Consider the following 14342-nt stretch of genomic DNA (forward strand, 5'->3'; position numbering starts at 1 on the left):
GTGGTAAACTAACTCGGTACTTAGGGGCTGAGAGCGTGCACTCTACTCTACAGGTATGTGCCGAAGCACCTGCAACGTATAAGTACGCCACCTGCTCCTTAGTGACAAACAAGGTACCCGCCACAGGTACAGGGGGTAGAGAGAGTCCATAATGCTCTCTCCTAGCAAGGCACTCCTTAGTATCAACCGCGGCTTGCTCCCGCCAAAACACGTCAAGGAATCACACTCACCCAAAACACATGCGAGAGTGTACAAGGAATCCCATCATCAAAACAATAGCATATGCCCATCCATAACTCAAAAGCATGTATATGGATATAGAAAGGTGGACTAGCTAGGGGTCTATAGCTAATCCACAAGTAGGTAACAAGGAATACAAGATAAACAATTATCAAGGCATGGATAAGGGGGTGTTTGGATACGAGGTGCTAAACTTTAGCAGGGTCACATCGGATGTTCATATGCTAATTAGGAGGACTAAACATGAGCTAATTACAAAACTAATTGCACAGGTGGAGTCTAATTCGCGAGACAAATCTATTAAGGCTAATTAATCCATCATTAGCAAATGGTTACTGTAGCACCACATTATCAAATCATGGACTAATTAGGCTTAATAGATTTGTCTCGCGAATTAGACTCCATCTGTGCAATTAGTTTTGTAATTAGACTATGTTTAATATTTCTAATTAGTATCAAACATCCGATGTGACAGGTGCTAAAGTTTAGCGAGGTGTATCCAAACACCCCCTAAAAACATAGGCTATGCATTTAATCGTTATCCAAGCATCACAAATAAAACGCTAGCAACTAAGCATGCATAGGATCTGTATGATTGGGAGTAACATGACACCTTGTCCGTAGTCACTGGGATCTTTCTCGGAGTAGCCGGGGTCTTGAGGGTCTTTCGGGTCGTAGTTCGACTCTGAACAAAACGAGATACAGCACAATGCAAATTAATCAGCATTACATCTAGGTAAAAACTCAAAGAAAGCTAAATTTAGAAGATGCAAATAACATCAAACTAGCTACAAACAACACGAGCTTGATTTTACAATTTAATTTTTCGGAGTTCAAATGAATAAGTTATGATTTTTTAAAGATTAAAGGATTTATTTAATTATTTAATTAATTTCGGAAAATATTAAATTAAGGTGACACGTGTCAGCTCCGGGTTGCGCCATGTGGCAGCACGGGAGTGTGCCACGTGTCGGCTGGTGGGCCCACTGGTCAGTGGGCCCCTTGCTAATTAGTGTGCTCGGTCCATGCCACGTCAACGCCACGTTGTTGGGGATAGATCCCCAGTACCCGCAAGGAAGGAAGAAGACAAACTTCTACTAGGATTACTTTGTAATCCTACTAGGACTTATACCATGTAATCCTACCCGTGGAGTATATAAAGGAGGGTAGGGGTATCTAGATCGGCAGCTCAGAACCATCATCAATAGCCAACAATCAAGCTACACAACACCCAAGCGCAAGACGCAATATATAACACACAAAACAGGACGTAGGGTATTATGCTACTCTGGGAGCCCGAACCTATATAAATCCGTGTCTTGTGTCCTTGCTTTTACCTTCAAGTTTCAGGTCTGACGATTTCCTACCAACCAATCTACTACCTCAGGATACCCCTCGGTAGGTTGCCGTGTATAAAATACTAACACACGTATTTAATTCCATCCATAAATCGACTTTCCCTCAGCCACGTGGTCACCCTATCCTACGTAGCACTACCATGTGGCGTACACGTGGCCACACAGGTTAACCCGGGATCCGGTGTGCCAGCCGGATCCCGAGCGCCATGCGCGTGACTGCGTGTGCGACACGCATTGTTTGGCTGCGGCGGAGTGGCGGCGCGCACGACAGAGTGGCGGCGCGCGTGTGGTGACCGCGCCCATGACGTTGCGGCGCGGCAAGCGCACGACGGGGAATGGGCATCGCAGAGCAGTGGAGCGCGACGAGAGGCGCTGTGAGGTGGCAGGCGAGGCTTTTGCGAGTGCGGTTGTGCGTGTGCGACACAGGGAGACTTCGTGCTCGCGACACGCCCGTGGCAGCGCGCTGGGTTCCGACATTCCGGAATCGCGGCGGCGACGGCGACGGCGAGCAGCGGCTGCGGTTGCGGCTCGATGGCGGGACTTGCAAGGTATAAGCGGTGTAAAGGCCGGTCTGGCAAGGCTAGGGAGACAATAGTGTGGCTCACCGAGGGGCAGAGGAGAACATGGATGCTGGCGCGGGGTAGACTTGCGGTACGGCATCGGCGATGTCGGTCTCCTCTACTCCGGCTTCTTGGCGACGATGGCACTAGCAGCAGCTCCGGCTCCTCCGGGCTCCTCCTCCTCTTCTCTCCTCCTTCCCTTCTCCATTCTCTCCTTGCCCCTTCCCTCCTTGTCCTCCTTTCTTCCTTCCTCCCTTCCCTCTACTGGCGGCGGTGTTGGGGTGATGCCCCAAGGCTTGGGATGTGCGGAAGGGCCTGCCGGCCGGGGCTATTTATAGCCCGCGGAAATAGCCCCCGCCAAGGCTAGGGCTGCGAGCAGCGCGCCAAGGTCGTGCGCCGTTGATCCTCGGCAGGCGCGCTCGGGCATAGCGTGGCGGCCATCGAGCGGGACGCGGCGCGGGGGTAAAGCGAGCATTTCTCGCGATGGAAGGCTCCAGAAGGGTGCGTGCGGGCGCGCCCACGCGGACGCGGCCGGCGAACCGATCCCGTCAGGCGCGTGCGAGGAAGGAGATGAAGGCACAGTGCCGAACTGGTGGGTGGAGGCCACTTGGCAACGAGAGAAGAGAGACAGAAGGGGTACGAGCTAGCCAGCTAGGCTTCCTGTTGGGCTGGTTCGGGGGATAGGTAGATAGGATAGCGGGCCAGGCCTGTTGGTTGTGGGTTGGCCTGGTGGGTTAGTTTAGATTTGGTTTCTGTTTTTATTTATATTTAGTTTGAATTTTGAATGTAATTCAAAATTCAAATACACCGAGATCCAAGTAAAATCCAAGAAGAACCAAATTCAACCACACATGTTTGAATTTAAATTGAGATTTAATTTATTAGGGAATTTCTAGAAGTGAGTAACATTTGTCTTCCATTTTTGAAATAAGCACACAATTCAATCAAAAGTTTTAAATTTTTGGAAATTTCACTCAATTTAATATTTCAAAATTTTGGAATATTACACTACCAAATTTGATTAAAGGAAAAATTAGCTTCTGGACATCCTTCAACCGTGATTTTTTCCACAGGACATTAAAAAAGTGTGGCTTTGCCAGAACACACTCTCCTGGCAATATATCCGGTGCCTTTACAATTAAACTGATTAAAATATGGAGTATAGTGTCCAGCGGTATATTGACATGGTTGAAGAATGTGTTCCGGCTAAGTCACTTTTTTTAAGTATCCTGTGGCAAAGAATGATGTTCAGGAGCTAATTTTGCCTTGATTAAATGCAGCTATCATTACCCCGTGGACAATAGATGCGATATCAAAATTTCAATTTAACAATAGTAGAGAGCTGGGATTTAAATAATTGTGTCCGGCGACATTAGAAGGATGACCTTTTTTATTATATATCTTTACAAGGAGTGTGGATGCATTGAGCAATGATTAAATTACAGGAGCAAGATCTCTTTCTACTTGGACTTTGGTAGGGGCCAAGCACTTCTGCCGTTTCCCGTTTGTTGTACATTTTTTCCATTTTCGCCGTAGGCCTCTGTAAACCTCTTCTTTATTAATACAAATATGGAAATTCTTCTGCCAGTTTTGTTTTGTACTTAACACTGCATCGAACTACACATGACTCATTGCTGAGCGTGTGATCCTGCACCGTCGAGCTCGTTCTCTTCACTGATCTGGATCTCCTTGTTCTTGAGGAACTCGGAGTACCAGCGAGCAGAGAGCCTGGCTTGCCTTGGAAGCGCCTCGTCCTCGAAGTCGACGCGGTACAGGCCGTATTGCGACCTGAATCCTGACCCGAACTCGAACATGTCCGTGAAGGACCACGCGAAGTAGCCTTTGACATTGGCTCCGTTCCTGCAGAGCAAAGTAGGATAAGGATAAATCTATCTAAACAATAGTAGTTCTTACTGAAAAAGGGTTCTGCCTGAACAATTCATGGAGTGGTGTGATATGATATTGCTGAGTTCTGTGATTGTCCCTTTTTACCATCCTTGGTAAGCTGCTAATCCAAGCTATAATTTAGGTACCTATCCTAATGATTTGACATCTCTCACCTTAGTGCAGTCAATGTGCTCCTTATGTGGTTCTTCATGTAACCAACCCTGTCGGTATCATGGAGGCTGCCATTTTTGGTTTCATAACCTGAAGACAGAAAAGAGCGGGAAGATGGTATAAACGCTCTCTACAGTCATAAATGCCTTGTTTTGCACAAGATACCGCCGAACTTTTTTAAACTTGAACTGTCAGTAACTTTTGAAATACTAGTCTGAACATGTACAAATCATATGGTGATTTGTCTTGAAAGATATTTTAATAATATCATAAATTTGTATACTATAAATATATTTTTATGGAAAACAGTAAGTGTTTTTTAAAGGATAAATTATATGTTCTAGAAAAGAAAAGGCATATGCTAGATGCATTGATGCCTGGATAGTACCTTTTTTTTAGTTTTCGGGAACAGATATTTGCATAGTGGTTTAGGGGTATTTCTTAAAATATCTGAACAAAAAATTTCGAGATCTACAGCAGGTAAATAGACTTGCCTGTCTCTTGGATATAAATGGGAAGGTTCCCATAGGCTTCATTCAGATACTCCACCAAAAGTTGCAATCCTTCGGGATCAGCCGGAATAGATGTTGGGCGGCCCTGCAGTAAAAATGAAAAGTCTGTATTTATCACAGCTTTGAAAAAGTTTCCAAATAGTACTCATTTAAAAAAGAGGACACCTTCAGTGTTTTTCTTTTCTAGTCTCTCGTGTTGGATATCTAGCTTCATAGCATAATATCTGAAACAGGTGAAGTCATTAATGTTTCGAATAGTTGTTGATGAGTAACTTTACCTGACCAATTGGCGGATCAATTCTTGAACCTGCTTGAGAGAATGGTTTCGTTAAATGCACCACTTGGCTTGACGATTTCATAACAATACAAGTATGTTTCAGAAGCATCAGACTCCACTATGTATGTGAACAAAAAATCCTAGGGATATAACAGATTGTGAGCAATCCTGTATTGATGAACAAATTGATTTACCTCTACACTCAACAGAGATGTCAAGTGCGAAGTCGTGAATGCCTTTTTCTAAAGGGTGGTCGTTGACATACAAAGAATAATAGTAGTTTATTCCAATGAAATCTAGAGTATCCCTGATGGCTTCAGATTGGATTTTTGTGAACGGTGGCAGACGAGAACCAACATTCTTCTTCATTGCCTGCGGGTAATCTCCAAACACCAATGGCTCTAGTACCCTACAATCCACACATCTTATTTCCCATTAGCTCTGTAAATGTTTCCCGTTTCTGATTCAACAAGGAACGAAAAGATACCAGCCGAAGTAGAAATCCCGAAATCTCTGAGATGCTTTTAAATCAGCAGTGGAGTTTGTTAATGGGTATGACCACATTGTGAATATATTTATGCCAATAACTCCTTTTTGCATTGCCTACAAACAAAAAACATTTTATGGTTGCAAAAAACTCTGGCTCTGATAAATAGACTTTGAGAAACCAAAGGGAATGGTATTGGTGTAGTTAGAAGAAAACATGCCTTTCCTCATGAGCAAAACTAATTCAAATGTAAGGATCAATCTTGGATGGCAACATATTACTAATGCTAGTTGCTAGGACACTACTTCTGTTTTCAGGTACTCACTTGATATTTTCCTCTATACAGCCTGGCAGCTGATGCATGTGCCAATAACGTGTTATGCTGTGCTATATATGGTTCCACACTTGAGTTCCCCACCGTACATTTTGTTACTCCGAATGGATCAGAACATCGCCCAGGTGCAAATTGTCCATTATCGTATGATGCAACTGTAGCGACATTGGCTTCATCCAGAGTAGTCCAGTATGAAACCCTGTCGCCAAACTCCCTGAAGCACACATCTGCATATGCTGTGAAATCTTCCCTGCATTGCGCAGTGCCCTCGGCGATCAGGAGAAGTACATTCTTGGACAATATCATAACAGCTAAAGTCGCAGCATCTTACACAATTCTAGGGCTTAACCATCCACTATACTCATCTTCGAGAACCTGAGGGAGATCCAAATGGCACATCATAACATGTACTTGGACACCTGAAGAACCAAATAGTTATCACTTTTTTTTTGACAAAAAAACGGTGGCCGAGTAGCTCATCTGAACAATTTCATTGAAACATGTTATCAGTGGTGCTAATGCCCATACATTACTGTCTTGAAATAAGTTTATGTTTTACCAGAAGAATACTATTTGAAGATTATTTGCAATAGAAGTACCATGTCTCACTAGCTCATCTATAAGATTGTTGTAGTACTCTAACCCTTGTGGATTGACATCTCCCCTTCCTTCTGCATATTTTAATTTAAGAACGTTTAATTAAAAACGCGGAATGCTTAGTACATCAATATTTTTTTTTACTAAAAAACGGTTATACTTGGTATAAGCCTGGACCAGGAGATGGAGAATCTATAAGCCTCCAGGTTAGTGTCAGCTACAAGCTTGACGTCATCCTGAAACATCATATGGTTTAGGTCATAGGAAGCAACAGATCAATATTTTCACTTTCAGAATTAATGCTGAAACATTCAGCCTAAGAATTTCTGTAGTAAAACTACTTGAACACAACAAATTTTAATGTGATGAATACGGACAAGATGTTTTATATTTTAGAGATTAGATTTCTTAAAACATTTTTAGAGATCAGACAAAAGGCTAATGTGCATCATAGACAGAGGTCAGTTAGATCTTGGCCTAGTCTTCAGGCTTCCACGCCGCCCGTTCCTGACGGATGCGCATGGTGCTTCTGTACGTGTATAAAACACTCCTGAGATGATCAATACAATTTTCGATTGCCTCTCTCCCTCTTTCAAAAAGTACAGAATGTTCTGCTTCTGCATATCTATTGTCTATGAAACGCTCCAGAGTAGAGACATTTAGACAAAATTTCACCTTGTACTTGTGGTACCCGTCGGCGGCTACATCCCCATTGCTCTTGTCCCTCATTCTCCCTGTTATCAGAGAGATGAAAACATGGCCGGTACTACTCCATCAGGCTGCACGGTTAGCTTGAACCAATGCAGTAGACATGAAAATTGGCACTAGTGTCCAGATTCAACCGACCAGTGACGCACAAACCTGCGTGAGTGAAGGTGTCCCAGATGCTCGGGCTCCTGCCATCCTCTGCAACGGCACCCTCGTACTGCACCCAAAAAAAAAAAAACAAAGAAATGTAAACTAGGTGTCAAGAACTCAAGGCAAGCCGAACTGGACAATGATGCAGCACGGAAGCATTGATCGGACTCGGACCACTCGTTACCTGATAGGCAGAGGTAGCGGATCCGAAGACGAAATCTTCGGGGAAGTCGCTCCTCGTGAAGCCAAGAACGGGAGACGCGCCCTGGACGGAGAGGAACAGCAGGAGGGAGAAGGCGGCAATGGCGGCAGCCATGTCTATCCCCTGAACCTGTGAAGGCTCTGCGGAGAGGGACCTGACAGTTTCTTCTTAATGCAAAGATACACAGCTGAGAGGGACCTGACAGGTGACATGTCCGAGAGTTTGAGGTACGGACGGGCAGACATTGCCAGGCCTCCTCGTCCAAATGCAACTGACAAGAGGCGACCGCGACCCAAGGCCTGGCTTCTACTCTTCTGCATCCAAGCTTGTGTATTTGATTCCCAGCTCATGCAGGTACAAGTAGGTGGGTGTCTAGATCACGGAGTTCGAATCATATCGGATGTTTGGATACCAATTAGAAGAATTAAACATGAATTAATTATAAAACTAATTGTATAAGCCGTGGCTAATTCGCCAGATAAATCTATTAAGCCTAATTAATCCATAATTAACACATATTTACTGGAGCATCACGTGATCAAATCATGGACTAATTATGCGTAATAGATTCGTCTCCCAAATTAACCTTCATTATACAATTAATTATAATTAAGATCTAAATATTCGATGTGACGAGAACTAAACTTTAATCACGAGACACTAACGACGGACAGGAGAGACAGGTAACATCAGGAGATCACATCATGAGATCACTCGAAAGAAAGACACTGCGCGCCGAGATGGATATTTCAACTTCTGAATCCTGTGGCCCGAGAAGTACGCGGCAACTACCGCCTCCGTGACATGATTTCTGCTTCGATTTCTTGCACAAGGGACGCAATTCCAATTTCAACTTCTCATAGAGGAACAATTTCAATTTAAATTTCCTGAAGCTCGTGCCAACTCTCGGCTCTGCGAGACCTGGGAGGATGAAGAAGAAGCAGAGGGCAGCTCCCTGATACGAACAAAGGGAGTGCTCCGAATCCTGCGTGAGCTCGACTGAACAGAAGAAAGGCCTGCAAATGTTTCGTTTTATTCTCCCTCGGGCTGGTGGTCAGCCTGGGTTTGAGTTCTTATGTCGAAAACCATCTGTGTTCTTAGTTTACTGCAGCCTTTTCTGTTGTCGTTTGGCTTGTCAAAGCTTTGTGGTAAGCTGCTGCGAATGCAAATGGACTAGGAGTTACTTTGCCCCTGGAACTCTAATAAAAGGAAATTTTGTGATTGTGAGTGGTATAACTTTATATTACTCCCTCCCTTCCAAAATGATAACACTGCATTGAACTACACATGACTCATTGCTGAGCGTGTGATCCTGCATCGTCAAGCTCATTCTCTTCACGGATCTGGATCTCCTCCTTCTTGAGGAACTCGGACTCTCGGAGTACCAGCGAGCAGAGAGCCTGGCTTGCCTTGGAAGCGCCTCGTCCTCGAAGTCGACGCGGTACAGGCCGTATCGCGACATGAATCCACTCAGGTACTCGAAGACGTCCATGAAGCACCATGCGAAGTAGCCTTTCACATTAGCTCCATTCCTGCAAGGTAGGGTAAGGATAAATCTGTCTAAACAGTAGCCGTTCCTGAAGAAAGTTGTGTCTGAACAATTCATGGCATCGACGCACTGATATGATACTGCTGGGTTTTACGAGTTCTGGCTGTCCCTTATTATCATCCTTGGAAAGTTGCTAATTCGAGTTAAAATTTAGGTATCTATCTAAGGACCATAAAATCGTCTTACTGATTTGACATCTCACCTTAGCGCAGGCAGTGTCCTCCTTACGTTGTTCTTCATGTAATCAACCCTGTCAGTATCATGGAGGCTGCATTTTCTGGTTGCATAACCTAAAGACAAAGGACAGGGAAGAAGATATAAACAAATGATCCTTATGACATAAATGCATTGTTTTGGACAAGGTACGACCAAACTTTTCAGAACTTTAACTGTCAATAACTTTTGAAGTACCAGTTTGAAAACATATAAATCATATGGTAGATTTGGCCTAGACAATACTTTCATAATATCAAAGATTTGTTATGTTGTAAATATATTTTAATAGAAAATAGCGATCAAAGTAGCACATAAGATGTGGAAAGTAAAAAAAACCATTGACTGGACCAAGTATACATTCTCACGGTGCAACTGGTTAGCAGAACACGCCAAAGAAGCGGTTCGCTGAGCCAGCCCGGATTCGAGTCGCGGCACAATCTTCTTAAGACAAAATCAGGGGACGTCTCTCCCCTTGGTCGATTTTTCTTGTTAAAAAAAAAAGGCATGTACGAGATGCATTGGTGTCTGGATAGTGCCTTTTGTTTTGGGAAATGACTGCACGGTGGTTTAGAGGTATTTCTTAGAATATCTGAACCAAAATTTTCGAGATCTACAGCAGGGAAATAGACTTACCTGTCTCTTGGATATAAATGGGAAGGTTCCCATAGGCTTCATTCAGGTACTCCACCAAAAGTTGTAATCCTTTGGGATCAGCCGGAATAGATGTTGTTGGGGCGTGCTCCAGTAAAATGAAAAGGCTGTATCTGTCACAAGTTTGAAAAAGTTCCAAATATTAGAAGATCTTTCAGTGTAGTTTTATCTAATCTCTCGTGTTACATACCTAACTTCACAGCGTAATGTCTGAAACGACAGAAGTTATTAACGTCTCTGAATAATTGTCGACGGAAACTTTACCTGCTCCAGAAAATAATCATTTCGTTAGCCACCATCTGGTGTGACGATTTTGTAACATTGCAATAAGTTTCATAAACATCAATGCCATTGCTATGTATATGACACTAGATATATCAATAAAAAATTCCAGGGATATAACATAACAACGAGCAGTAGAAGGATAATCCTGTATTGACTGACTAATTGATTTACCTCTATATTCAGCAGCAATGTCCAGTGAGAAGTCGCGAATGCCTTTAGAATTCTAAAGGGTGATCATTCACATAGAAAGAATAATAGTGGTTTATTCCAATGAAATCTATAGTACCCCTGATGGCTTCAGATTGGACTTTTGTGAAAGATGGAAGGCGAGAACCAACATTCTTCTTCATTGCCCGTGGATAATCTCCAAACACTATTGGTTCTAGTATCCTACAATCCACACATATTATTTCCCATTAATTTTGTAAATACTTCACATTTCTGATGCAACAAGAGTCCAAAAGATACCAGCCAAGGTAAAAATCTCGAAATCTTTGAGCTGCTTCTAAATCGGCAGTGGAGTTTGTTAACGGGTATGGCCACATGGGTCTGTTCGCTTCAGCTTATTCAGCTGGCTTATCAGCCATCAAACAGTGTTTTTCTCTCACAACAAATCAGCCGTTTCAGCTTTTCAGCCGGCTTATGAGCTGAAGCGAACAGGCCCATCGTGTATATATTTATGCCAACAACTCCTTTTTGAATGGCCTACAAGCCAAAATCATTTTATAAGGATCAATCCTGGATGTCAACATATTGCTAATGCTATGACACTAGTGTTGTTTGCATTTACAAGATTACTCATTTGATATTTTCCTCTGTACAGTCTGCTAGCTGACGCAAGTGCCAATAACATGTTATGGGCTGCTATATATGGTTCCACACTTGAGTTCCCCACAGTACATTTTGTTACTCTGAATGGATCAGAACATCGTCCAGGTGGGATTTGTACAACATCATACGACCCGAGTGCAGCAACATTGACTTCATCCAGAGTAGTCCAGTACTGACACCCTGTCGCCAAAGTCCTTGAAGCACACATCTGCATATGCTGCAAAATCCTCCCTGCATTATGCAGTGCCATTTGCAATCAGGAGCAGTTCATTCTTGGAAACTATCATTAACAGCTCAAGTCACTGGATCTTACACAATTCTGGGGTTTAACCATCCACCGTACTCGTCTTCCAGAACCTGAGGAAGATCCAGCTGGTAAATCATAACATGGACTTGGACGCCTGAAGAACCAAATAGCTATCACTATTGCTAATGCCAATACATTATCGATATGAAATAAATTTATGTTTTACCAGAATAATTCTATTTAATGATTATTTTAAAATAGACGTACCATGTCTCACTAGCTCATCTATAAGATTGTTGTAGTACTGTAACCCTTTTGGATTGATAGCTCCCCTTCCTTCTGTATATTTCAATTCAAGAAAGCTTAATTAAAAATACTGGAAACTTATTGCTGAGTGCATCATTAATTTCTTATACAAAGAAATGGTTGTACTTGGTATAAGCCTGGACCAGGAGATGGAGAATCTGTTAGGCGAATGTGCAACGGCTGGCACCACCATCCGTTTGGACGGCAACGACTCGCCGCTCTGGACGCGCGCACGACGCCGCGGACTCGCTCGCCAACGCCCACGTCCGCGACGCGCCCGCGCGCTGGACTCGCTCGCCACGCCGTCCGCGATCCGCGCCACGCGCACGCTCCGCTCCGCCGCTGGCTCGCCAGTTCGTTAGGATGCAGAAGCTCCTGTACACTATATATGTAACCATATACCGATGAATACAAGCGTGATTGATCCAATTCCCTTCTTCAGAATCTTTATGCCTCCAGGTCAGTGTCAGTTACGAGCTTGACATCATCCTGAAACATCAGATGGTTTAGGTCAAAGGAAACAACAAGTCAAGTGTTTTCGTTTCAGAATTAATGCCAAACCATCTCCAAAATTTAGTAACAGTATGTCAGTACTTCAAGACAACAAGTTTTTTTTTTGTCAGGAATAAGGATAAGATTTTTTTTATATTTAGAGTTTATTTTTTCTTAAAAATATTTAGAGATCAGGCGAAAGGTTAGTGTGTTAGGCATAGAACAAATCACCAGCTCCATCATAAAAAAATTGCCCTCGCTGTCAAAGAATTGTATAGGGCCAGAGATCGTGCTCTGCATATCTATAGTCTAGGGAAGGCTCTGGACATAGAATTGTTTAGGATCTCACGGCAGCAACGAAGAAAGATTTAGCTAATCTTTCACCTTGTACTTGTGGTACCCGTCGGCAGCTATATCGCCGTTGCTTTTGTCTGGCATTCTCCCTGTTATAGAGATGAAAACATGGTTAGCTTAAATTAATGAAATAAAAAATGAATCGTTGCCATTAGGCCATTTCCAGTGCAATCCAAGAGTGTCACGTCTCACGTCATTTAAAGATATTTGAAACGATGGATGAAACAATGTCATGGTTTCATAGGTTAGTCATAACATTTAATTATGAAGCACGGGATTGGATGCAGTCGAATGAAATGAAACTCTTCCAATTGCAAAAAATCTGATGCGCGAACCTGCGTGAGTGAAGGTATCCCAGATGCTTGGGCTCCTACCATCCTTCGCAACGGCATAGAGATCATCAAAAGGAGAAAACTATGGGCCTGTTTGGTTCCTGGAGGAGTCTAGCCTGGCTCGCACCAGCCAACCTGGTTCCCCAGAGCCAGAGCCAGGCCCATTGCATGCAGGAGCATGGTGTTTGGTTGCCTGCTCGCATAGACCAGGCTCTCCCGAGAAGTTGTTTGGTTGCTCGGACGAGGACGGGTTGCATGAGATGACAATATATAAATAATTATCGTAATGGCATTTATTATGGGAAAACTATTATCTTATAGTTCTTAGTTTATCTTATTACTCCTTAATATTAATTGAAATATGTTAATATTATTTAACATGTGCTAATAATGTATTAATAACATCATTAGATGGCTAATGGCAGAAATGGCCGATTTCCTCACACCGGCAGAGTTAGCTGCGGAGGGAATCTTACACACGCGGAGCCTGACCGAGCGGATATGCAAACTAAACAAACAGACAGTGAATCTTGCAGCCTGGCTAAGGTCTGCTGCAAGTAACCAAACGCCCCCCTGTATGTATCAAGATGATCAACGATTCGCGGACACACCAAGTTAACCGGCTTCGAGTAGAGCACACAAGGAAACCCCATGAATCCAATCCATGCACGGGAGTATTGATTGAATCATCCGTTACCTGATAAGCCGAGGTAGCGGATCCGAAGACGAAATCTTCAGGGAAGTCACCCTCGTGAACCCAAGAACGGGAGCCGCGCCGGGGGCGGAGAGGGGCAGCAGGAGGGAGATTGCGGCAACTGCGGCAGCCATGTCTTTCGTAAAGGCTCTGCGGTCTGCAGAGAGAGGACCGGACACGGAGTCAACGATTCGAATTCGAGGTGCCCTGCTTCCCACTTCCCAGCAGATAATGCAAAACACTTCGACCGGTGTCAATGGCATTGGCAGCAGGCCCAGCAGCCTCCGAAGGCCACGTCAGTGTCAATCTCGAGTTTTATATCCCGAAATGGTATGACCACTAGAATTCCGCATGCCCCGTCGGGACGGAGATCCGGTGCAGCGCGATCTGAGCCGTCCGTTTTCAACGGTGGACGGAGACGGGCGATGCTACAGTCGACTGCTACAGTGCTCCATCCTTTTCTGCTCCGACTGCTACAGTAGCACTGCTTAATGCCCCGTTTGAATTAGATTGTGGATTTTAAAAAAATTGGATTTTGGATAGATTTCCAAAATCTGGATTCTAGGCATTACTATGCTGTTTTTTTCTCTAATATTGCTACATTTTTAAGGACAATTAATGTTATTGGTTAACCACTAGTTGTCCATAGCATAGAAGGGGTGATGATTTTCCAAAGGAAAAAAAAGATATACCTTAATCTCATCATGTGTTTGGCTATCGTGCTACGGAGGTCTTATAGTTGCCACCTCTAAGTAAATCGTCGTAATGGAGATAGTTGCAGATAGAGATGATAGCGGGGCTGTAATTTATGATGTTACGAGGGATCGGAGGTAGGGAAGCATCGACGAGGGAGGTATAGGAGGCTAAAAAGAAAGAGATCGTGTGTGGTTCAAATAATAGAT

The 14342-nt window shown here is 43.6% G+C and overlaps 1 protein-coding gene and 1 pseudogene across 2 annotated transcripts; both read right to left on the reverse strand.

Annotated features, from left to right (window-relative positions):
- Positions 1–3506: 3506 nt before the first annotated feature.
- LOC101783253 (beta-glucosidase 5) lies at positions 3507–7739 on the reverse strand. Of its 2 annotated transcripts, XM_004970273.3 has the most exons (13): positions 7466–7739; positions 7285–7348; positions 7099–7157; positions 6584–6659; positions 6426–6497; positions 6158–6245; positions 5818–6076; positions 5493–5608; positions 5200–5414; positions 5007–5035; positions 4711–4813; positions 4219–4306; positions 3507–4018 (listed from the first exon to the last, which is right to left on the reverse strand). In XM_004970273.3, exons 1-13 carry the CDS (start codon positions 7595–7597, stop codon positions 3787–3789), a joined length of 1533 nt encoding a protein of 510 aa, XP_004970330.1. In that variant the 5' UTR covers positions 7598–7739; the 3' UTR covers positions 3507–3786. The 2 variants fall into 2 exon arrangements, with proteins under 2 accessions (XP_004970330.1, XP_022682655.1); XM_022826920.1 differs by lacking the exon at positions 7466–7739 and having other exon boundaries at positions 7099–7214.
- A 905-nt stretch (positions 7740–8644) lies between these two features.
- On the reverse strand, positions 8645–13713 carry LOC101782849 (annotated as a pseudogene).
- Between the last annotated feature and the right edge of the window lie 629 nt (positions 13714–14342).

The sequence above is a fragment of the Setaria italica genome, chromosome V (assembly GCF_000263155.2).
Source record: "Setaria italica strain Yugu1 chromosome V, Setaria_italica_v2.0, whole genome shotgun sequence".
Lineage (NCBI taxonomy): Eukaryota > Viridiplantae > Streptophyta > Magnoliopsida > Poales > Poaceae > Setaria > Setaria italica.